The sequence below is a fragment of the Micromesistius poutassou genome (assembly GCF_964030765.1).
Source record: "Micromesistius poutassou genome assembly, chromosome: 7".
In the NCBI taxonomy this organism is placed as follows: domain Eukaryota; kingdom Metazoa; phylum Chordata; class Actinopteri; order Gadiformes; family Gadidae; genus Micromesistius; species Micromesistius poutassou.
The window spans coordinates 9,480,251-9,503,748 of NC_140277.1; the positions used below are offsets into that span (position 1 = coordinate 9,480,251).

General features: G+C 43.1%; 1 protein-coding gene across 1 annotated transcript; it reads left to right on the forward strand.

Moving 5' to 3' along the window:
• Nucleotides 1-3,707: 3,707 nt before the first annotated feature.
• Nucleotides 3,708-23,498, forward strand: LOC311350322 (receptor-type tyrosine-protein phosphatase epsilon-like; the record flags this gene model as incomplete). The annotated part of the gene is made up of 20 exons (XM_084470326.1): nucleotides 3,708-3,760; nucleotides 9,357-9,428; nucleotides 10,466-10,562; nucleotides 11,070-11,143; nucleotides 11,747-11,883; nucleotides 12,512-12,602; nucleotides 12,868-12,944; nucleotides 13,045-13,081; nucleotides 13,207-13,304; nucleotides 14,772-14,891; nucleotides 16,240-16,403; nucleotides 17,628-17,763; nucleotides 18,130-18,279; nucleotides 18,825-18,918; nucleotides 19,279-19,355; nucleotides 19,806-19,940; nucleotides 20,342-20,467; nucleotides 20,810-20,961; nucleotides 23,038-23,173; nucleotides 23,424-23,498. The coding sequence occupies exons 2-20, from the start codon at nucleotides 9,362-9,364 to the stop codon at nucleotides 23,496-23,498; spliced, it is 2,043 nt and encodes a 680-aa protein (XP_084326452.1). The 5' UTR covers nucleotides 3,708-3,760; nucleotides 9,357-9,361.

Sequence of the window (23,498 nt, forward strand, 5' to 3'; positions counted from 1 at the left end):
CACACAAACGCTAAGGACGACACAGAGACGCTTATGGATCTAGATTTTGTCAGAGGTTATTAAGGAACTGGTTTCATTCCTACTTACAAGCAGGTGGTAGGGGATATAGACATTTGACTGTTTGCTCTGTGATTTTGGATTGAAATATGGCTTCATCATTCCTTCGTGCTCCCACTGTCCTATAATCCCTTCATCAACCAATCCCTTCATCAACCCTTGAGAAGTAAAATTCATAAAAAGTGTGCATGCCATGCATGCCACACAAGGAAAAAATTAATCAGTTGTACATCAAATTAGAGTAAAAGTAGTGTTTTACATGTGGAATCGATAGAAGTAGTAGTTTAGTAATAGTAGTAGTGGGTAATAGTTATAAGTGACAATTGTCAGTAGAGACAAGAGATGAAGAACTGATCCCATCCACCTGAGTGGACACAGGTGTGATGTCACTAACGGGTAGATTTTGAAATGGATTGTTATGTCTAATCTGCCTCACAGCTGGTGGTTCAATAATGAGGTAAAAGGGGATCAAAGGAGATGTTTCTAGTCGGTCAGAGCGCCTTGCTTTGATGTCCTTTGATCACTGCTGAGTAATGTCAGCACCTCAGAACCTCATGGACAGAGTGCACACAGCTTCTCCTCTCAGAGGGCCTGCTCCTTCTGTCTCGTCTTGTTCTTGTTCTTCATCGTATCTTCATCATCATCATCATTATCATCACCAAAAACCCAAATAATCATCATCAATCACATAATCATCATCAAAACCAGTGCGTCTTCATCATCACCATCTTCATCATTTCTACACCATCAGTTGTAGTTGTAGTAGATGTGTAGTAACAGTAGTAGTGGCAGTAGTAAGGGTTTCCAGCCCAGAAAGCAAGGCCCACAGAGGCTGCGCTGATCAGCAAGCAGAGGTCTTCAGTGACCTGTCCTGTTGTTCATGTTCACACATGATGACTGTGCGGCAACAAACCGTACCAAACTTATTGCAAAGCTTGTTGACTACAAGATCATTGTGGGCCTCATCAGCGACCGCGACAAGTACAGAGAGGAGGTTGGTATTCTGGCAGCACAGTGTCAGGAAAACAAACCTATCTCTCCACGTCAGCAAGACAAAGGACATGAGTATGGATGAAGGAGTGTACGGCAGGGGGAGCATGCAACCCCTCATCATCATCAATAGAAATGTGCTGGGAAGGGAGCTGCTTCAGGTTCCATGGGGTGCACATCCACATCGACAACACCTGTTCTGCCCCAACACAGACACAAGATCAAAATCTAAAAATCAAAAAAAAAAATCTAAATCAGCTCGGAAACGTCTCTTTTTCCAGACTTGACCGAAGAAGTTTGGTATGGACTCAGTCATCCTCCCAAACTTTTACAGGTGCACTATTTAGAGCTGGAACAGGAGCTTCACAGCCAAGGACCCTAAGGTCTTAGGTTGGGATGACAGGACCGCTGAACACATCATTGGCAGACAGCTCCCAGCCCCGCAGGACATCCACCGCCCCGAGCTGCCTCAGGTGGGCTCTGAGGATTATTAAGGACTCCTACCGACCAGCTCATCACCTTTCACCCTGCTGCCGTCTGGCCGGCGATACTGCAGTGTCTGGTCTCGCTCCGACAGACCGAAGGACAGTTTATATCATGCATCTGACCGTGAACTGTGAAAGACCTGAACTTGAACTAGTAGAAGTATTGGATTGAGATAAAGTCTATTGATCAATTCATTTGAGCCCTTCAGCTTGAGATTACTGTGGGTTGTGCTTGCTTCATATTTGAGTGTCAGATTCTGTGATTTCATTAATCGTTGCATGACCTGCTCCTCAGGAGTTAGTTGAGCTGTGCAGTGCACTGAGATAGCTATTTTATTGTAATCAGTCATGCACCACTTTAAATGAAGCCCATATGGTTTAGCAGTCAAGTGCATGGAGTATTATCAAGAGAGGTTGGTTCTAATTGTCCCCACTGTGTTCTGTCTCTCTTCTTATAGACATCTGAGCTGGTGATGAAACCAAAGTGCCAGTTGGAGTTAATTTGGTGGCATTGCGATTGTTGCCAGCTAACCAAGTGCTTTAATCACATGATATGTTTAACTAAATCAGCAAACAAATACATTCTCTGAGGTGCCAATATTAAGTTGCTTTGTTCAGAAATGAATTTTGGCAAGTTAGTACTTTATATTAGAACAACAAACACAAATTGTTTTTCCAAGTCATCATGTGCTACTTCAGCATGTCTCTCTCTCTCTCTCTCTCTCTCTCTCTCTCTCTCTCTCTCTCTCTCTCTCTCTCTCTCTCTCTCTCTCAGCCAGACGAGGCCAAAAGTTAACAATCTATAGCTTTGTGTCTGGAGCCCGTAGGCACACAAGAGAGAGAGAGAGAGAGAGAGAGAGAGAGAGAGAGAGAGAGAGAGAGAGAGAGAGAGAGAGAGAGAGAGAGAGAGAGAGAGAGAGAGAGAGAGAGAGAGAGAGAGGGAAGAGAGGAGTGGGAGAACACAGGGCACTGAGACTTGCTTTCATGCTCCTCTACACTGAGGGCGTCAAGTTTCAAGTCTTTATTGTCATCTGATGAGCGCATTAATATAACACTGAGCAGGGGTCACTAACAGTGTTGGAATGCGGGAATTTTAGGCACCCTCAACAGTGCAAATATGTAACAAACATTGCAAAGATTATAATAAGAAGAATACAAATAGCACCTTTTAAAACGTTAACAACGTGCTTTCACAAGCACAAGAAAAGCAATTAAAAGCAGGGAAACATTAACAAGACAAAGATGAGTGGGAGGGAGGGGAGCAGTCAAAATCTTTGTAAAGATTGTTTAAAAGATGGATGTTCCAGCAGAGTCACTGTGAAATATTACACTGCTCTTGTGTTTCCGCCTGTGTGCTTTATGCTCAGGGAGAGCAGTTGGGAAAGTGGTTGTGTTGTGCTTAGTAAGATCTAATTGATATTCTTCTTCCACTGTAATCTATGTGCCTGCCTAGCGAAAGAAAAATACTGCAGCTTTCGACCTCTTCTCGCTCAGAGCACAGTGTGTTGAGTTGAACAGCAAACAATGTGTTTAAACACGGTGCAGACCTAGAAGAGTGCCCTTAATTACATCCACACCAAAGAGAACACAAACCCCCACCTCAAGACACACACACACAAAAAACAACATACACCCACACCACACAGCCTTCATTTCACCCATATAATTAAATGCAGCACAATTATGTTCTTTGCAGGAACACCGCAGCCAGACTCAGATGTCTCTTCCTGGGGGACTTTTCCCTCTCTTGTTACCCCCCCCAGCTCTCCCAAAAACCATGAGTCATGGAAAGCCCCTCCTTCTCTCCCTCACTAACACCAAACACACGACTCTCAGCTCTGTTTGTAGATCACGTCAGATACCAGCCCTCACCCGGCCTCATGCAGTGTTCTCTCCTCTCTCTTGTCTCTCGCTGTCTCTCGCTCTCTCTCTCTCGCGCGCGCTCTTTCTCACTATCTTGCCAGATAACATCTGTTGTTCAGCGGAGAGAAAACCCACGTCGCCGAAAGACCACCGTTGTCATGACGCCCGACCTGATGCTCTGACAACATCTGGACAACAACAACGGCGACGACCTCATCAGGATCGGTCGTGGGACACTCTGCTCCAGCAGCTCTCCTCGAAGGCTCTGGGAGGATGTGACTTGGACCCGGTGTTGGAACTGGTCCCGGGTGGTATGGACCTTCGGGTCATCTGATACCGGATCAAGCTGGCCCACCCTTGGACCCGTAAGTCTTTTTATTACTAACCGCACGCATGCACGCACACGCACACACACACACACACACACACACACACACACACACACACACACACACACACACACACCGGGTCGATAGCATTTGAACTCAATCATGGGTAATCAATCGCAATTCAATCCGTTAATGCAGAATAGTCAAATCACGGACAACCCGTTTTAGACTATCCTAATTACTCAGAGGATTTGTTTGACCTTTGTGGGACGACACCATGATTAAAGGCATCATTGAGGCATCCTGGTTAGGTGCATCATGGTTCTATGAACAGGAAATGTCCTCCATGGATAAATGTTTCAAACAACTTTTTATAAACATGTGCTGTTACAAACAAAACCATCTTCTGCTGTAAGAGACATGCCGATATTAGCAGCTTGTAGGACTGCAGTGGAAAATATTAATCTAGCTGACAGCACAGAAAGATAGACGGACAGATAGACATACAGACAGACAATTAGACAAGTAGTCTGTCAGAAAGACAGACAGCCAGCCAGACATTCCAGACAGAGAGAGAGACAACACAGGCAGACAGAAAGCCTAACTAGACAGCAAGCACCGACAGACAGACAGACAGACAGACAGACTAAGAGCACAGCCAGATAGAGCTACAGACAGCATGGACATGCAGACAGACAACACAGACGGCATAGACAGACAGACGGACGGACAGACGCACAGGCACAATTCCCCTTCTATGACTTCTCATAGAAGCCTCAGACATGTTCTGTATCTCTCTCTCTTCTCTCTTCTATACCCTTCTTGCTGGTCTCCCAAACATGGCCATTCTCCTCCTCCCCCTCCTTCTTGTCTCCCCCCTCCTCCTCTCCCTCCTCCTCTCCCTTTTCTCTCCATCCCTCCCTGCTCCCTCCCTGCTCCTTCTCTTTGAGGCTATTTAATTCCTTCTCCTCCATGTCTCCCTCTTCTGGACCTCCGCCAGCTGACAGCTGAAGTACTTCCTGTTCTTGTTGTCTTGCTCTGCTTTTTCTTTTTTGGTTATGTTCTTTTATTTGCCCTCTTCCCCTCATCTTTGTCTCCTTGTGATTAAACAACATTCTTAGTCTCTCTCTCTCTTGCTCTCTCTCGCTCTCTCGCTCTCTCTCTCTCTCTCTCTCTCTCTCTCTCTCTGCAAGATGTATCACCCACTCGACACACACCCAATGGATTTTGCCTCTTTATTGATTTCTAGGTAGTGAGAGACGAGAGAACATAGAGCAACCCGTTTGACCTATTTTGTTGGCAGTTGGGAGAGACAAATACAATAAAAGGAATATTTATTTTATTTTTTATTGTTCCCTGACAAAGGAGGAAAGTATTTAATGTCTCATGGTTCTTTCTTCTGCCTTCACATCGACATCAAAGGTGTCAATCCATTGAGCGTAAATAATTAACTTCTAGACGATAATTTTAGTAAGTCTTTGTAAGCCCACGTTTATGACTCAGGTAGGATTAAGTGTGCTAAGGAAAGTGGTCATAAAAAAAATTACTAAATTCACAAGGAAAAATTCACAATATCAAGAGTCATGCACTCTTGATATTGTATACCTATAGTTGTATAGTGGTAGAAATGAGCGGTGTTATAGGGGAATACATTTCAGTCCCAAGACATGTTTTTAAATCAGAGGTCAGTAACTTATGGCTGTAGAGCTACACTTGGCTCTTTACATGATTGTCATTGACTGACCACCAAGGCTGTATTGCATTACCAAAACAAAATAACATTTTACAAGAAATATTCTATCAATGTCATATATAAATTCTACAAAAGCTGGACAAAGTCACAAGAATGATAATTTCAAAGGTCAAATTCAACATCTATTAAGCATAATACCATAACTACAAGTAGACTAAACTGCCAGAAAAGTGAAAATGGAATATGAAAATTATGTTACGTTATGTTATGTTATCAATTTCAAGTAATAAATGTTTTATGGCTCTGCCAAGCGAAAAGCTACACCACTGCCCCTGACTTAAATGAGCCTACTGATCCACTTCCACTCAGGTTGGGATTGTTCATGGAGAACGGGAGTGAATCCAAAGTATCCACACGCTGGCCAATGTCCTCTGGACAATGTCGGTGGTGTCATTGAGTTCTTGTTCTTGAATAATTTACAAATCATGAATTATTAAAATCAATGCAGATCCTTTCTGGGTAAACGTTTAAAGGTCATCGCACAGGTCAACCCATTTGTGTTGCTTCTTCCATTTGTTTACAAGATATTTATTCAGTAGTTCTGTTGATGTGGTACACATTATTTAGTAGCTATGTACACTTTTATTAGGTATTTCAGGCATTGGTAAATACTCCAGACATCCATCCATAACACTTTTATTATGAGTGAATAAACATTATGTTAGGCACTCCTGGGGAATCGTCAATCATGATACATGGCAATTAAAAAAACTAAAAGTGTTTGTGTGTGCATGTGCACATGTGCCCTTGCTTCTGTGTGTGTGTGTGTGTGTGTGTGTGTGTGTGTGTGTGTGTGTGTGTGTGTGTGTGTGTGTATGTGTGTGTGTGTGTGTGTGTGTGATTACGTTTAGGCTGGATATCTATATATATATATGTTTATGTTAACATCCATGAGCTGAATACAAACATGTTTTGATTGTAATTGTAATTGTGAAATGTTAGTCGTTTTTTGGCCAAGTCCATACATTTATGATTGGGATTAAGATAGGCCTGCCTGTTATTTTGAAGGTCAGATCTCCACTGATTCATTCAGATAAACATTATTTGCAGGAAAGTGTGTTTATTCAAATCTGAATGTTCAGTCAAATATTAGATAAGCAAATCAACTACAGCAAAAACATCTTAAAAAAAATTGAATTCAGTGAAAGAATCCACTGAAATTAAAGTGAATGAATTGTTCAGTTGGCTGCCTGGGGAACTACATTACAGTTCCTTGTAATGCACAATTTAGTTTGAATTAATTATACAAATTAAGGCAGGGGTTATGGAGTTGCTAAATGGAAAGGATGTGTGCTCGAATTGCACTTTATGATGGCATGATAATGCTGTTAGTATCTTTTATTTAATGGAGGTAATCCAAGTCTGATATGCTAAAGCCAGGGGTAGAGAGAATGCCATTGCCATTTCTTTTTGCTTTTTATTGTGAATAAAATTGAATTAGGAGAATTGGACAATTAGACAGAAATGACTGCATGCTGATTTCAAATAGCCTACATTTCTTATTACATCTTTAAATAACCATCTTCACCACAGCTCTTAGATGTGAAAGAATATTAATAATTACACGATTCATAACTCTTTCCACAAATAATCATTATTGTAAGCAGGTGCTGCAGCTACTCTTGCAGATATGTTACCAATTAACTACTATAAAACATTAACTACTAATAAATGAAAGTGTTTACCTCGTATTACCTACCGGTACTAGTAAACATTAACTAATCAATTACCTATTTACTAAACTGGTAACCTACTAACTATTAACTGCTATTGAATATTGAAGTGACTATCTGGAGGATTTCTGTTTCTTTCCCTTTGACGATACCTTTGGGGATAAGTGATTAGTATTCTCAGAGATACAAACAGTGCAGCCAGAGTTTGTAATATTCATAACACTGAAAATGCAAGGGCTTTCCTCAGTGGGCCATAGGCTCAATCACAATTCGTTTACCTCATTTGGCAATAGTGACTCAACAGAAATGTTGCATCACTATGAGTCACTTTATACTAATTCAAGTTTCCACTTTAACTTATCTGTTAACATCATAAATGTGTTAACTATTAACTTTTTACTATAAATTTATTTCTAGCCTGCTTCTGGCCAAAATGTAAAAAGAGGAGCACTTGCAGGCTCTCTGTATTCAAGAGAATAGATAGAAACCTGTTTTCATTAATCCTGGTCTGGTCTTGATATCGTTTGATATCAAGCTGCTTTATGATGACTGACGCAAATTATCTCCAGCACTTACCTAGGAATTCAGCTGTGTGTGTGTGTGTGTGTGTGTGTGTGTGTGTGTGTGTGTGTGTGTGCGCGTGCGAGCGTGTGCAGAGCTGCAGGGCAGCTGTCTGTGTGTGTGTGTGTGTGTGTGTGTGTGTGTATGTGTGTGTGAGTGCGTGCACTTGGTTGGCAAGGACGTGTGGGTAACAGGTGTGGACTCTGTCAGCTTGTTAACACTCGGGAGAGATCACGCTCCACGTGCACTTCACGTGCACAGTGTGACACATATGCAGCACCGCCAGGGCCCTTGGCTGTGGATGATATGGGCAGGCATCCATTTGTGTGTGTGTGTGTTTGTGTGTGTGTGTGTGTGTGTCTGGATAGCTGCCAGGACAAGATGGCGTATGCTTGTTATTACATATATTGTGTGATTGTGTATGGATAGATATGTTTATTGTCTTAGAACAATGTGTGTGTACCTTCTATAAAAACCTTGCGTGGTAACCGACTCCATCTTATTACTTTTTAGTTGGCGAGTTCTCAGATTGCAACATAAATAAATGATGTGGGGAACACACACTTGCACATTCTGGAATTACTCTTTTTCATTTCCCAAATAATCTCTGAACCACAATAAAACAAGACCCTGTTGGGCTGGCCCTGGGCTCTCTCCATTGGTGCATAAAGCCCTAGATGAGCACCGGCTGAGATCATTGGACAGTCTGACTCACTCCTTCAGTGATCAAGTGGTCTTCACAACAGCAGGAGAGGTCACCTAGAGTGGACAAGAACCTTTGAGTTGGGAGTCAAGCACCCTAACATCTACCCTGCACCATGATATACCATGCTTATATGCTTGAATTGATAAATAATTTATCGTAATGATAATTTACGAATACTTTGATGGTAATGTGACAGAGAATGATGGAGATGAAGAGAAGCACAGAGTTAAAGAGAGAGGAGTAAAGTAACTATTGATGCAGGCAAAAATGATCAAAAACAATATATCGGTTTAAACAAATATAACAGAGCCACCAGATCGCTATACACTCAATGTGATGATACAGGATTACTAACATAATTCATCACAAAAATGATCCTCTATTCGAAAATAGCTACCTTTAACACTACATGATGTCAGCCAAATTTCATCATTATTCAGCAGTTTCTAAGAATTGATGATTGCTGGATGATAGTCTCCTCTACTGTCTAAAGTCCACTGGGGCTTCTTTTGCCATTAGGTCAGAGAAAGAACATAATTTGCTGCCTGATTCTCTATTGATTAATGGAGTATTTATATAAAAGTTAAAACTGCACTGATACAGCAGTCATTGGAAGTGTATGACCAGCTGTGCCCTTCCTGGAGCCTGCGTGCAACAAAAACGCTGAGCTACACAATGCTTGAGGCTTCATTACCCTCTAGTGGTAGTAATTGAACATTACACCAATCGGTCCAACCACACTACATTATTACAGGAGCCCATGAAAAGGAATGATCCTATCTGAAACCAACCAGGGGAAAAAAATTAAAGTTAAATAATCTGGGGAAGTTGGCGTACTCAATCTAAAAGTCTGCTGTCTTCTTATACTCTATGTACCGGCCGTTGTTTTACGTGTCTATTTTTATATTCTTCTTATAGTTTGTTCTCCTGTTTCCATAGTGACCATGGTGTTTTTCCTGATCGGAACCACGAGTGCTCTAAATTACTCCACGCATGAGAACCAGACTACAGGTAATAAATTCTCACGATGAACCACTCAATGCTTTATATCAGCTCATACATGGAAAAGAAATGTAACCTTTTTTTTATTTCTAAGAAATGTGTTAGAAATAGTAAAAACTATTTAAAACAGATACATTTGATTGGTGAGATTTAAACAAAAGAAGACTACACAACACATAATTAGAGGAATGCTAAACTAAAAAGGTATGTTCTAAGTCTTAGAATTGATTGATTGATTGATTTGATTGATTTTATTTGACCATTCTTGATATAAAAATATGAAACAGCAACCTGTGCCATACGTTATATAAATAAAAATAAAAATAGTCAGGGATGACACAATAAAGCCCTAAGGCTTATTTCCATAGTGGTCCCTATGGAACATAGATATTTTGTTAAGCATTCCTCTGCGGTATAAAAAGTTTGAGAACGGGTAAGGTATGTTCTAAGATATTTTCCTAAATTAAATTCAAAGAACATTATTTCTACACTTGATTGGTGTAAAACATGTGTAAAGTGCATCACAGAATAAACAAGGGCACCCTAGATGTGTCCAGTGTCCAGTATACAGCGAGGGTGTGGGGAGTGTTTAGGTAAGGGTCAGCACTTACATGTTAGAATATTTAAGATCACGACAGGCTGTGGTATATGGTCATTATACCACAGTTAAGGGGCGTTGTCCGTCCCGACGCGCAGCGGAGAGACGGTAGCTTGGTTCGCCGGCAATTTAGCCTTCTATCGAGTTCACTCACCGTGTGCCTATTGCTTTACAACAATTCTACCCTCTCCAGCAATCAACATGTTTTTAGGCTTCAGTGAACTATGCTATTGCTTTTATATATAAATAAACAACAGTTCAAGTTAGGCGCGGAGTGATACTGAACTCTGTAAACTGAACGGGCGTCATAGCTGTGTGTATACGCTCAATATACAACAGTTGGGAACCAATCAGATCGCTTGATTTAAGCCACCCGTTTTATAAATATATATATATATTATATTTAGAAATATATTTCTAACATGTCTTCTGTGTGTTTTGTGTACAGAGAACCCAACGCAGCAGGGGGCTCATGTGCTCCCGTCCACGCTGGTCATATCCCTGCTGCTCCTCATCCTGGTTCTACTGTCTATCTACTGTCTGAGGTACACACACACACACACACACACACACACACAGGTTGTTCATCATCCTGGTTCTACTGTCTGACCAATATGTTGCTGTCATTCTGTGTGTGTGTGTGTGTGTGTGTGTGTGTGTGTGTGTGTGTGAGTGTGTGTGTTTTTGTTTGCTGGGTGCATGGGGAACACCCCACCATGCACACACTTACACACACAATCACATAAACAGACACAGTGGGGGGGGGGGGGGGTGCAGTGTTGAGGGAAGTGTCACCAAACAAAGTGGATTGTGGGTAGACAGCTGGTCAGACCTGTGTCTAGGTTCTCTTCATGCACTCTGACCACCAAACACACACAGCCAGCAACACTCTTCTACTTTCAATGAGGAAAAACAACTTTGTTCCTCTCAGATGGTATATCCCTGTTTGGATTCGGCTTGTTTTTGTCTCCTTAATTGTTTTAGGTTATTGTATTGCTACAAATGTGACCTATTTGATTGAAAGTGTGTCTAATTCTTTATTTTATGAATAGGTTTAAAAACCATCGCAAAGCTCTCGTCACATCGGTGGATAAGAAGATTCCAAATGGCTTTTTGGATGAACAAGGTATGTTTGTTTTAAGACACTCAGAGCTCATTTATTTAATAAAATCTAAATAATCTCAGAAACAACCGTCAGAATTTTGCAAAATGTCAACCTGACTATAGTTTTTGCCTTTTTCATTTCCCCCTTGTCCCCCCTTGTGTCAGTACTCTACCTTCTCCTAGCGCTTAATTTATTCGGAAAGTAACGCGACACTGAGGTCAAGAGAGGTTTAACGACTTCCACCGGGGTCTACGGGTCAAGGAAACTTTATTTTTTTGCTTTCCCAGCACACAGGAGGCCTTATAAATCCCGGCGCCATAGAAACCACTCACTCGCAGCGTCGGAAAAAAAGCTAAAATAATAACAGAGAGACGGAATTCACAGTTGAGACATTTTCACACCAAAGCAGAAAAAAAAACGACCATTTTCTTTATGGCTGAAGAAATAGTTTGTGTCAGATCCCTCCAATAGCAGGAAGCCGTGATGGCCGCCCGGGTCTGTTTACGCAGGTGTTGGGGTGGTGGAAGGGTTTTCTGTGGGGAGACATTAGCATGCTGACCGTAATGCACTCCTTCCATGTGCACGGGGGTATTTATGTGTGGGTGTCTCCCCGGTGGTCCCCAGGGGAGCAGACGGTGGTGCTCCTGCCCCGGTCCCCCTCCCCGTCCCGGAGGTACTTCCCCATCCCCCTGGACTCCCTGGAGGAGGAGTACCGTGTCCGCTCGGCAGATGACGGCAAGCTCTTCAGAGAGGAGTTCAATGTGGGTCCTCGTGGTTTTGCATACGCACACATACACACACACACACACACACACACACACAGACACGCACGCATGGATGAACACATGCCCTCATTCGTTCGTATATACACACACACACACACACAGACACGCACGCATGGATGAACACATGAACTCATTCGTTTGTATATACACACACACACACACACCCGCACTCATGCACACATGCATTCATGTATGCAGACACACACATCTATAGACGTGTCACATCTATAGATGTGCGTAGACACATACACAGACATGTAGACACATGCATAGATGCAGACACAATACACACACAAAGACCTGCATAGATACAGACACATACATAAGTGCACATAGACACATACATGATTGTAGACACATGCATACACACACACACACACACACACACATTCATAGATGCAGACATAAATACAAACATGCACATTGACTGAGCACTAAGCACTGAACACAAAGGTTTTAAATGTTATTATGAAAGTGGTCATATAATGTGTCTGTTGTGTGGTTTTGTGTTGCATTGTCTACGATGCAAACATAAACATCTAGCCCTGACAGGGCAGATCGTGAGAGCTCTAGACACCTGACCCCTGTGTTTGTGTGCCTGCAGTCCCTACCGTGCTACTACCACCACGGCTCCTTTGAGGAGGCGAGCAGGGAGCACAACAGAGAGAAGAACAGATACCCCAACATCTTACCATGTGAGTGGCACACTGCTACTGAGCACAACTACTGCTACTGCTACTACCCACCAGGCCATTGCACTTTCCACAGCAGGGGGAATCAAGCTACATTTTCTGACGTGAGAGTAGTGCTTCACGCGTGTTTGGAAAAGCTGGAACATTGACGTCATCGCTCTGAGTTGGAGATGGTGTTGCTTGTCGGACTCTCTTGTATTAGAATATAGCTGACGTTTTAATGAAGATCTTGTCGTAAAATCCTTTTGTCTCTATCCCCGCTCCTCAGACGACCATTCCAGGGTGATCTTGAGCCACATCGATGGACACTTGCCCTCGGACTACATCAACGCGTCCTACATCGACGTGAGTCAACGTTCACTTCAACATCACTGACAAAGTGTCTTATCCCAAATCATTGAGAACGGACTCATTTACAAATCGGCATGTTCTTCCATTTCCCCAGGGTTTTAAAGAGAAGAACAAATTCATTGCAGCCCAAGGTAACATGAATTCAACATTTGCATTTAATGTAATACTAACAATTTAAATAAACATATCATTGATTTGAAAGTGAATGGGGTTTTATTTAATTTTACCTACTCCCCCCCCCCCCCCCCCCCCCCAGGCCCAAAGCTTGAGACAGTGGCCGACTTCTGGCGGATGGTGTGGGAGCAGAAGGTGTCTACCATAGTGATGTTAACCAACCTAAAGGAGAGGAAGGAGGTGAGTCTTTGACTTCCTGGGATCTCACATCTCACTTGCTGTCGGTCGGCACTGACACAGTGGAAGGGAAGCCTCGCTTGTTCCGACCCTATTTACTTTGTTCGTTGTTTATCAGACACTTCCATCCAAAACAGCTGTAAGTGAGGGGCACCCCTGAAGGAGCAGGCAGGGGTTAGGACATCTTGATCAAGGATTCCTTCAGGTAGACTGATGGACTTTGCAGTTCAAACAATGAACCCTTTGGTTCAACACCTTAACCGACCCTGCCTTCAATCATAAAGATCCATACAGCCTTAATACTGCACTACTACCAGAGATGGCTGCATCTTATTATGTTCTGTAAGTCTCTGGGTATTATTTATTTGACCTCTATACCATTAGAGAAATCCATACACAGTGTCCTGCGGCAGATTAGCTAACGCTCGCTTTAGATTTAGCCACAAAGGTCTGATCAATGGCGGGGGGGGGGGAGATGGATCAATAACAGAATAATTGTTGATCAGAATCCTCCGAGGCTCCACGATAATTGGTTTGAGGAATGGAATCTCATTAATGATTTGAAACGTTCCGGGATCTCGCCGGCTGACGGGAGTGGAAGACGTGAAAGCTTGATGACTCGTGTAGAATGTTGGTGTTTTTTTGTGTCTCTCTTTCTTCACATTTCTTAAGTCTATGAACAGGCCAGTGCCTCTCCAACTGATACCAGGTCTTATTTACAACATTCCTCCATTTGTTATGTCCCAACGTGGACGAACCAACCCGGTCGTCTGGGGCATAGTCAGGGCCATATACCTTATCAAGGGAGAGACTGCATCTGTTCTTTTGTTTTTCACGTTTTCTTCATCTATAATACTACTATAATACTGGTTGGGGGAGAAGAGGGATGGACAGCCAAGGAGCACGTCAGGAGACTGCTCCTCACCACCTACACTATAGATTATTCAACCTAAGTCTGTATCTTGCTGTATTACATCCTGGAATAAATATATCATCTATTTGACCCTCTAATCCAACCGATCCGGTCAAGCTTCCTTGATTTCCAGTTCAGGAATTACTACTACAATGAAAAATACATAACGCAGAGTCTATACGAACAGTTTAGAAATAAGCTGAAATCTAACACTCGTAATAACACAGAAAAGTACAAATTCTTATCCACACAAAACTTTTCCACACAAGAGTTCAGTTTCTGTGTTACTCCATGGAAAAGTTCAGGAACAGAATTTCGATTTTTTTAAATTATTATTATTATTATTATTATTATTATTATTATTATTATTATTATTATTATTATTTCTGAGTCACTAAGTTCTTACCTGTTGCCTGTGATGCACGAGTTTGAGCAAAAAGGGTCACTGTGTGTGCTGTCTCTCTCTCCCTTTCTCTCTCTCTCCCTTTCTCTATCTCTCTATCTTTTATCAATATCTCTCTCTCCTTCAATATCTCTCTTTCTCTCTCTCTCTCCAGGATAAGTGCTACCAGTACTGGCCAGACCAGGGCTGCTGGATGTATGGGAACATCAGAGTGGCGATGGAGGACTTCACTGTGCTGGTGGACTACACCATCAGGAAGTTCTGCGTTCAGTTTGTAAGTAACACACACAGTACCGGTCTAGGATCAATATATACCAATTCAGTTTGGGTTAGTCTACTGTGTTCTTTTGATCAATAGTAATCTGGGAGTTAATGTTTAAAAAATGATCTATTTTTGGCTATCCTTCACTCATGTCTCACACTAACAGGATAGGTTGTGGTGTTTGACTCCCAGATTAAATATACTGGGTTAGATCCCCATTGTCCACAGTCTAACCTGTGGGCATCAGGAGGATAGCGTAGTGGCTAGGCTGTTTGACTTCAAGCCAAAACGTACAAGGATTAATCACCAATGTCCACAGTCACAATATAGAGTCCAATCTCCACCTGTTCCCTAATAACATTCACTGTAAGTCTGTATTTAGTCTGTATCATTTGTATTTGAATAAATACATACATATTAATGCTTGAACACAATCACATGATGTGTTACTTAGTCATTCTGACAAGCACATCTTCCGGCATGAGCATAACTTCTCAAATTAAACAAGTTTGATGCGATTGAACAGCCTCTCGGTTTGAATATGATTTGAATTATTGTGTGTTTCTGAATGGTAAGTGGGCTGAAATCCCCACGCAAGTCTCCATGGGACGTCCTCAAATGTGTACTCTGTTCTTCCTCTATTAGAGGCATGCGTTGTGACTCCAACCGTCTCTGTGGAGATGGCTGCTGGGAACGCAATACAATCCAATAATCCAGTCCCAAACTGCTCTCTCGGAAATCACAGACGTCCAGGGCATGACTAATGCGGGGTCTCGGAGTATTGGAACCAGTTTTCCTAATAAATTAATTCCTTAAAGACAGTGTAATGAAATGATTATCTATATTAAGTGGTGCATGTGCACAGTAGTTTAGAAACTGGGGTTTGCTTCACAACAAACCTATAATAATATTTTTCAAAGCCTGGAGAAGACCAGGGTTTTGAGTTAAGTTTCACTTTAAAAATACTCAGTAATGTCAATAATGTGTAGTACTTCAATCGTCAATATTCTTGGTTTTCTACATTCTGCCTTTACATTTCTACTACTCGTGTTGTGTATTATTGTGTGTATTTTGTAAATCGATCGATCGATTCTGTTTGTCTTTTAAATCATGTTACCATGTTTCTTTTTTTTACAACACGTCTCTTTGAAAACAACAATGTGCCTCTTTTAAAAATACAATGTCTATTTTTCAATACAACATGTCTCTTTCATAACAACAGCATGTCTCTTTTGAAACTACAATGTCTCTCTTTTAAAACTACAACACATCTTGTTTGAAACTTCCATGGGTCTATTTTAAACTACAAAGGTGTCCCCTGTGTGTGTGTGTGTGTGTGTGTGTGTGTGTCCTCTGACAGCAGGCGGGCGAGGGCACCAGGGCTCCCCGTCTGGTCACCCAGCTCCACTTCACCAGCTGGCCAGACTTCGGGGTGCCGTTCTCCCCCATCGGCATGCTCAAGTTCCTGAAGAAGGTGAAGACGGTGAACCCCTCCTACGCGGGGCCCGTGGTGGTGCACTGCAGGTGAGCCCAGAGGGCGTAGCGGGGTCAGCTCTTAAATAGGACATTAGGAATGGTGCCCTGTTTGTACAGCAGGGGGAACACGACAGTGGAGTGATGTATTGACATACGGGGGTCAACTTTTAATAAGTCCACTTTAAACACCAAAAACCCTCTCTTTGAGAATGGTCTATTTATATAGCAGTATACTGAACTTTACTGCAACCCCTTTATGGAGGAAAAGGATAGTCCTTTCTTTCACATAGGATCTAATTTGGTTCCAATATAGATATTTCCTTTAAATTCACTAGCAGGAAAAAGACAACGGAGAGATGTTTTGAGACACAAACCTGAAACCCTTTTTTGAGAAAATGAAAGAGTGGAAATGGAAGAGCCTGAAAATGGTCGTGTTACTGATTCAAGTTGTTTGAATACATTCATTTATGTTCATTCAATGGGAAAAAATGATACAAACTATAACAAAAACATTGGATTGAATTGTGTGAGGTTAACTCATCTCTAAACCTCTAAATCTTTTTTGATTTGATGGTTGATTGTTTTTAGGATTAGTTGTTTAAATGATAAATGAATCCTTATACATCTAAATGGTAACAGAAAGAGTGCAGTGGACTCCAGTGTTTGCTCAGACAGGTGGTTGGGGAAAAGGGGCCGTTGTTACTTCACGGGGCCCCGACCCCTCTTTTGAAAGGGGCCCTAGTGAGGAATCTGACTTCCCAGGTCCCTGCAGTGTCATTCAGACCAAACGACTCTTGTAAATCGTGTGGCCCCTCAGACTCCCGGCCAAGACTGAACATATGCCCTCCACGGGGGCATGGAGGACACGTTGGGGGGGGGCGGGGGGGCGGGGGGGGGGGAAAGTATACATTAAATAACTGACGTTGAATGAGTATGTTTTACACACCTGCTTTACTGAAAATGTATATACATGTATATATATATATATATATATATATAGATGTATATATATAATATATATACATCTAAATATGGATATGTCTTATCTTGTATGAATAAATAAGGACCAGCATTTGCAGGACAGTGCAGAGAAAGTCACTTCATAAACTCTTTCTTTCATGCCAGAACAGTAGGAGTTGAAATCACATTTCACACTCACACCCACCTGGGGCGGCTTGTGCCCCCCCCCCCCAGCCCCCCCCCGCCCCCCCCCCCTGCTCTGTGGTCTCACCCCTGACCATAACCCCTCCCTGTGTGTGCTCTTGTTCCCAGTGCCGGGGTGGGGCGCACCGGGACCTTCATCGTCATCGACGGCATGATAGACATGATGCACGTGGAGCAGATGGTGGATGTGTTCGGCTCCGTCGGCAGGATACGAGAGCAGCGCTGCCAGCTCATCCAGACTGACGTAGGTTGGGGAGGGGCTAGGGGTGGTGGAGGTGGTGAGGGTGGAGGTGGTGATAGTGCAGGTGGTGATGGTCTGGAGGTGGTGATGGTGGAGGTGGTGATGGTGTGGAGGTGGTGATGGTGAAGGTGGTCATAGTGGAGGTGGTGATGGTGAAGGTGGTGATGGTCTGGAGGTGGTGAAGGTGGTGATAGTGGAGGTGGTGATGGTGTGGAGATGGTGCACAAGCAAGGAAGGAGTGCCCACTATGACCATGTACCTGCTGTTGTTGTTCTTCTTGGTATGTTGTTCTTCTCCCTTCTCCTACCTCCTCTTGATTGTATCTCCTTCATGTGGTGGTCGTCCTCCTCCTCCTCCTCCACCCTCCAGATGCAGTACTCCTTCATCTACCAGGCCCTGCTGGAGTACTACCTGTACGGGGACACTGAGCTGGACGTCTGCTCCCTGGAGGGCCACCTCCACCGGCTCCACAACACCCGGGCCCCCAACGACAGGCTGGGCCTGGAGGAGGAGTTCAGGGTAGGCCGAGGAACTTTCAATTACAAAACTACGTCTTCTTCTACGTTCTACGTCTGCTATGTTTTTTCCACCATTGAGAAGTGTTTCATTCAACGCCCCTGTGATTGAAAGGTGAGACGGATGCCCTGATTGGTCAGACATTGTGCGGGAGCAGTGAGAAATCAAAAATATGCTCATACAGAGGCGTCAAAATCTGGAAGCAGATTTTCTAACAGCCCATTTCCCTGGCCTAGACAGATGGCTCTGCCATTTCTAACAAATATCACTCAAATAATAGCTCTTTAATGCTATTTGGAGCACTTTTAAATGTTAAAATAAAACCAGGGGTGCTTTTCCAGGTTTGAAATGCAATAGAAAATAAATGATCTTATTCACAGAAAAACACCTGTATAATGAATATAGAGACACATGCTAGCATGTCCCAGTCCTTGTTCGTAGTACTTGATTCTGTCGCTACTGCTTCTCTTCTCTATTTTACCATAGACATTCAAATAACCCCCCATTCATCTGAATTATTGAGCTAAATGTTGTGTTCTCCACCTCAGAAACTGACTAACGTGCGCATCATGAAGGAGAACATGAGGACGGGAAACCTTCCGGCCAACATGAAGAAGAACCGCGTTCTCCAGATCATTCCATGTACGGTTATGATGTTGTGTTATATTAATCTGAAACATCCCATCACACTTGACTCACATTGGAGCTGGGTGGAATTCATAGCTATACAATACTACTTACTTGAAGAATTTTTTTTTTTTTTTTATCATTGAATGGCCTAAGCAACCTTTGAAAGGTATTTGTTTTTAGTGTAAATACCTTTTTTTAAACTTTTTCAAACTTTAATTTGAGATGGCTAGGTTGTTTCTCTAAGCCATAAGCCTGGTGCTTTTGGCCCATGACCCACCAAATGTTTTGTGTAATAAAATCAAATAGTAATAATATTGGTCTTCAACAAGTATTCCTCTTCTCTTCATGCCAACTGTGTTGTTGTTTTTCCAGATGACTTCAACAGAGTGATCCTCCCGGTCAAGCGAGGCCAGGAGTTCACGGACTACATCAACGCCTCCTTCATCGACGTGAGTTCCTCCTCTCCCTCCTGTCTTTAACCCATTAGCATCGCCTCACCTCTCCTGGTGCTCCTTATTGCTGCTGGGCTGAGCAGCTGGACCTACAACCTGAGACCCACAGGGGGCAGCATTCTGTTTATGTCCTCGCCTCTAGAACAGTCTGCCAGAGGAACTGCGGGCCTCACCGTCTGTCCATATGTTTAACTTTAGCTTTGGGCTCATTGGCTCTTTAAGCACTTTGTATCGCAGTTTTGCACGGGAAGTGTGCAAGCGTGCATAAATGTTGATGGTTTGATCACCTTTATTATCATGCAAGCTCCATTGCTCGCTTGCACCAAAATGCAATCACTCTAGTAAATTAGTAAAGTCCTGATGTAATGCTTCCATCAAGCGAAACATTGGCGTGTCTCTCTCCTATGTGACGTGTGTGTGTGTGTGTCATGGTCTCTTCCTCTGCAGGGCTACAGGCAGAAGGACTACTTCATCGCCACGCAGGGCCCGCTGTCCCACACGGTGGAGGACTTCTGGAGGATGATGTGGGACTGGAGCTGTCACTCCATCGTCATGCTGACGGAGCTGAAGGAGAGAGAGCAGGTAGCACTTTCCTTCAGCAAGTATATATATGTATATACATTTATATATGACACACAAGTATATATATTTATATATACAGATATATATATATATATATATATATATATATATATATATATATATATATATATACACTGGTATAAAACTAAAGATTTATAAGTATACAAGATTTATAAGTATACAAATTAAATAACTTTCAAAAAAGTGTGTTATTGTGATGATTATTATTATTATTATTATTATGCAGTAGTTAGCTTAAACAATCATTTTTTGTTTGTAGTTATTTCAATTTGAATTGAATTGTACGCTCTGATTGTTCTTAGCCTTTTATACAAAGTTGCTTTGTATAAAAGCATCTGTTTGATGAATACAACTAGATGTTGTTGATTTTCTTTCCCCAGGACAAGTGCTTCCAGTACTGGCCATCAGAGGGCAGTGTAACATTTGGTGACTACACCTTGGAGTTGAGAGCAGACACACTCTGTGACACTTTCACCCTGAAAGACATGGTGCTCACTTATAGACTGGTGCGTATGGTGTTAAATACAGCATGCACAAACGTATTCACACACACACACAAGCATGCATGCGCGCGCACACACGCACACACACACACACACACACACACACACACACACACACACACACAAAAGACAAAGTAGCTGTGAGTTGATGTAAGGATACAAAATATGTATTTTCCTCAAACAGACAAACTCACAAACAACCCAAACGTCCACTGTATAATAACATTGTGAATACAAAAAAGTGAAGTAAGTCAAATTTCAGAATGGAAATCAGAATAATAACCTATCATAATAGAATGAATAATAATAATATGAATCGTCATTTATTGACCTCCACACCACCAGGAGAAGCACCCGCGCCACGTCAGACACTTCCACTTCCACGGCTGGCCGGAGATAGGGATCCCCGCGGAGGGCCGTGGAATGATAGACCTGGTGGCCTCCGTCCAGAGGCAGCAGCAACAGTCTGGGAACCACCCCATCATAGTGCACTGCAGGTGGGGACTCACACACACACGCACTCACACGCACACACACACGCACGCACGCACGCACGCACGCATGCATGCACACGGACACACACATGCAATCCATGGTTGCAACCCATCATTGTGCACTGCAGGTGGGGACATACGCACGTACACACACACACACACACGTGTGCGCACACACACACACACACACACACACACAAATACAGGCACACACACAAACACACACATGCACGCAACTCATTATTGTGCACTGCAGGTGGCGACACCCGGGCTAAACACACACACACACACACACACACACACACACACACACACACCTAAAATGTCCACCTGTAGGTATCCTTGTGCCAACCCCCTACTGGCTCCTTAAGGACATAGATGTGAGAACTGTAAGATGTGTATAAAAGTTCTACTTCATTCTGAATGACTAGACAGTAGAACCCTTATTTTCTTCATTCATGCTTCACCGCTCGCTGCCCTGGAATTGGGATTAGATCACGTTTAACCATCAAAGTGAGGTCTTGCTACAACCGTTACACGTCAAAATCCTATCACGGCGTTAAGTGTACAAAAAAAAGGGATGCCACCGTTCTGGAGAAATATTCATTCCATTTATGAATTTACACTTCTTCTTCGCCCCCTTTTTCCTGGCAAATGTCTGTCACAATAAATTCTACATTTCGTGGCCCCGGTGGACGGACCCCTTGTGTGATCCCAGGTGAGGAGCGGGCCGCCCTGGCCTTTGATCAGCCGTACCGCCGCTCCAGGTGAAGCGGTTCTAACCCCCCCAGCTCCCCCAAGCCGCGCCCCGTCGGGATCGATCGCAATCCAGCGATTCGCAGTCAATTAAAACGTCTCAAAGTGAACCACCCCCCACCTCCCCCCTCCCCCCTCCCCCTGCGCGCCGACTCCCACCGCGATTAATCTGACGAGATGAGCTAACGACAGGAAATGGTGTCATCAGCTCACCTCCTCCTCCTCCTCCTCCTCCTCGTATTCCCTTCATCACCGCTGGTCTAAGAGGGGCTTTAGCAGAGCTAACCTCCCCCCCATCACCCCTCTCCCCTCGGCTGCAATCCCTGATGTCTTTCTACACGTCTAATTCCTCACTGCACATCAATCTCTCCCTCTTGGTCTTTCTCTCTCTGTCTCTCTCTCGCTCTCTCTCTCTCTCTCTCTCTCTCTCTCTCTCTCTCTCGCTCTATCTCTATTGCCCTCTCTCTCTCTGTCTCTGTCTCTGTGCCTGTCTCTCTCTCTCTCTCTCTCTCTATTGCTCTCGCTCTCTCGCTCTCTCTCTCTCTCTCTCTCTCGCTCTCTCTCTCTCTCTCTCTCTCTCTCTCTCTCTCTCTCGCTCTCTCTCTCACTATCTGCCTTTTTATCTCTCTCCCCCTCTCCCCCTCTATATCCCTCTCTCTCCCCCTTTCTCTCCCCCCCCCCCCTCATCATGGTAAACATTGACTGAGGGAGACAGAGAGCACCGGAGCTGATTAGTATTAGCTTATGGATTAGCCACTCTTGAAGTGAGGATGACTATTAGCACTATGACGCAAAGGTCACCTTTTTCAACAGGATAACTTTTATTCAATTTAATTTCGCTTTGGTATTTAAATGATAAAAAATATGTATGGTGAAGATTAGGAATTATTAAGAGTTTGTAGGAATTACTCTTACACTAAGCGGGTATCAGAAGATATCACACATGTCCGAAGACAGATCATTTCTAGAGGAGAGTTGGGTTAAAGAAGGGACCTAACATGTTGACTTTACTCAGTGGGTTTAGATGCATGTCATTAAGGAGCACATAGTGGGTTAGGGGCCTCTTGCTTAGGCAAGCCCACAGGTTAGACTTCTGACAATGGGGGATTGAACCCAGTACCTTTCCAGTTTGGATTTCAAACACCCTAGCTAACCGCTACTTCTAGCGTGGCCCTCTCTATATGAAGGATTAGCATGGAGCACTCTTCTATGATATATTCATTCATACATGAATATCATAAATATATACTAAATAAAATCCCTACATGATATCAATAACTATTGTGTATTTGCTGATTGTGTTTATGGTTTTTGTTGCTGCAGTGCGGGTGCGGGGCGAACCGGAACCTTCATCGCGCTCAGCAACATCCTGGAGAGGGTGAAGGCGGAGGGACTGCTGGACGTTTTCCAGACCGTCAAGAGTCTACGCATGCAGAGGCCTCACATGGTCCAAACGATGGTAGGTGTATCAAGTACATCACTAACAAAACACTGAAGATTAGATAGAGACTCACCTTGCAGTTTTGTTTTTGAACTTGGATGTGTAACAATATCGCTTTCTTTGAAGCTGCTCCGATCTGGATTCCATGCTTTGATTATTCTGAGCCTAACTTCAAGCAGTCGCTTTGGATGAAAGCGCCTGCTAAATAACCAGATCTTTGATTGTCTTCATGATCACACACTGACTTGTATCCTCTCTTTCTTTACAGGAACAGTATGACTTCTGCTATAAAGTGGTTCAAGACTTTGTTGAAATTTTCTCAGACTACGCCAACTTTAAATAG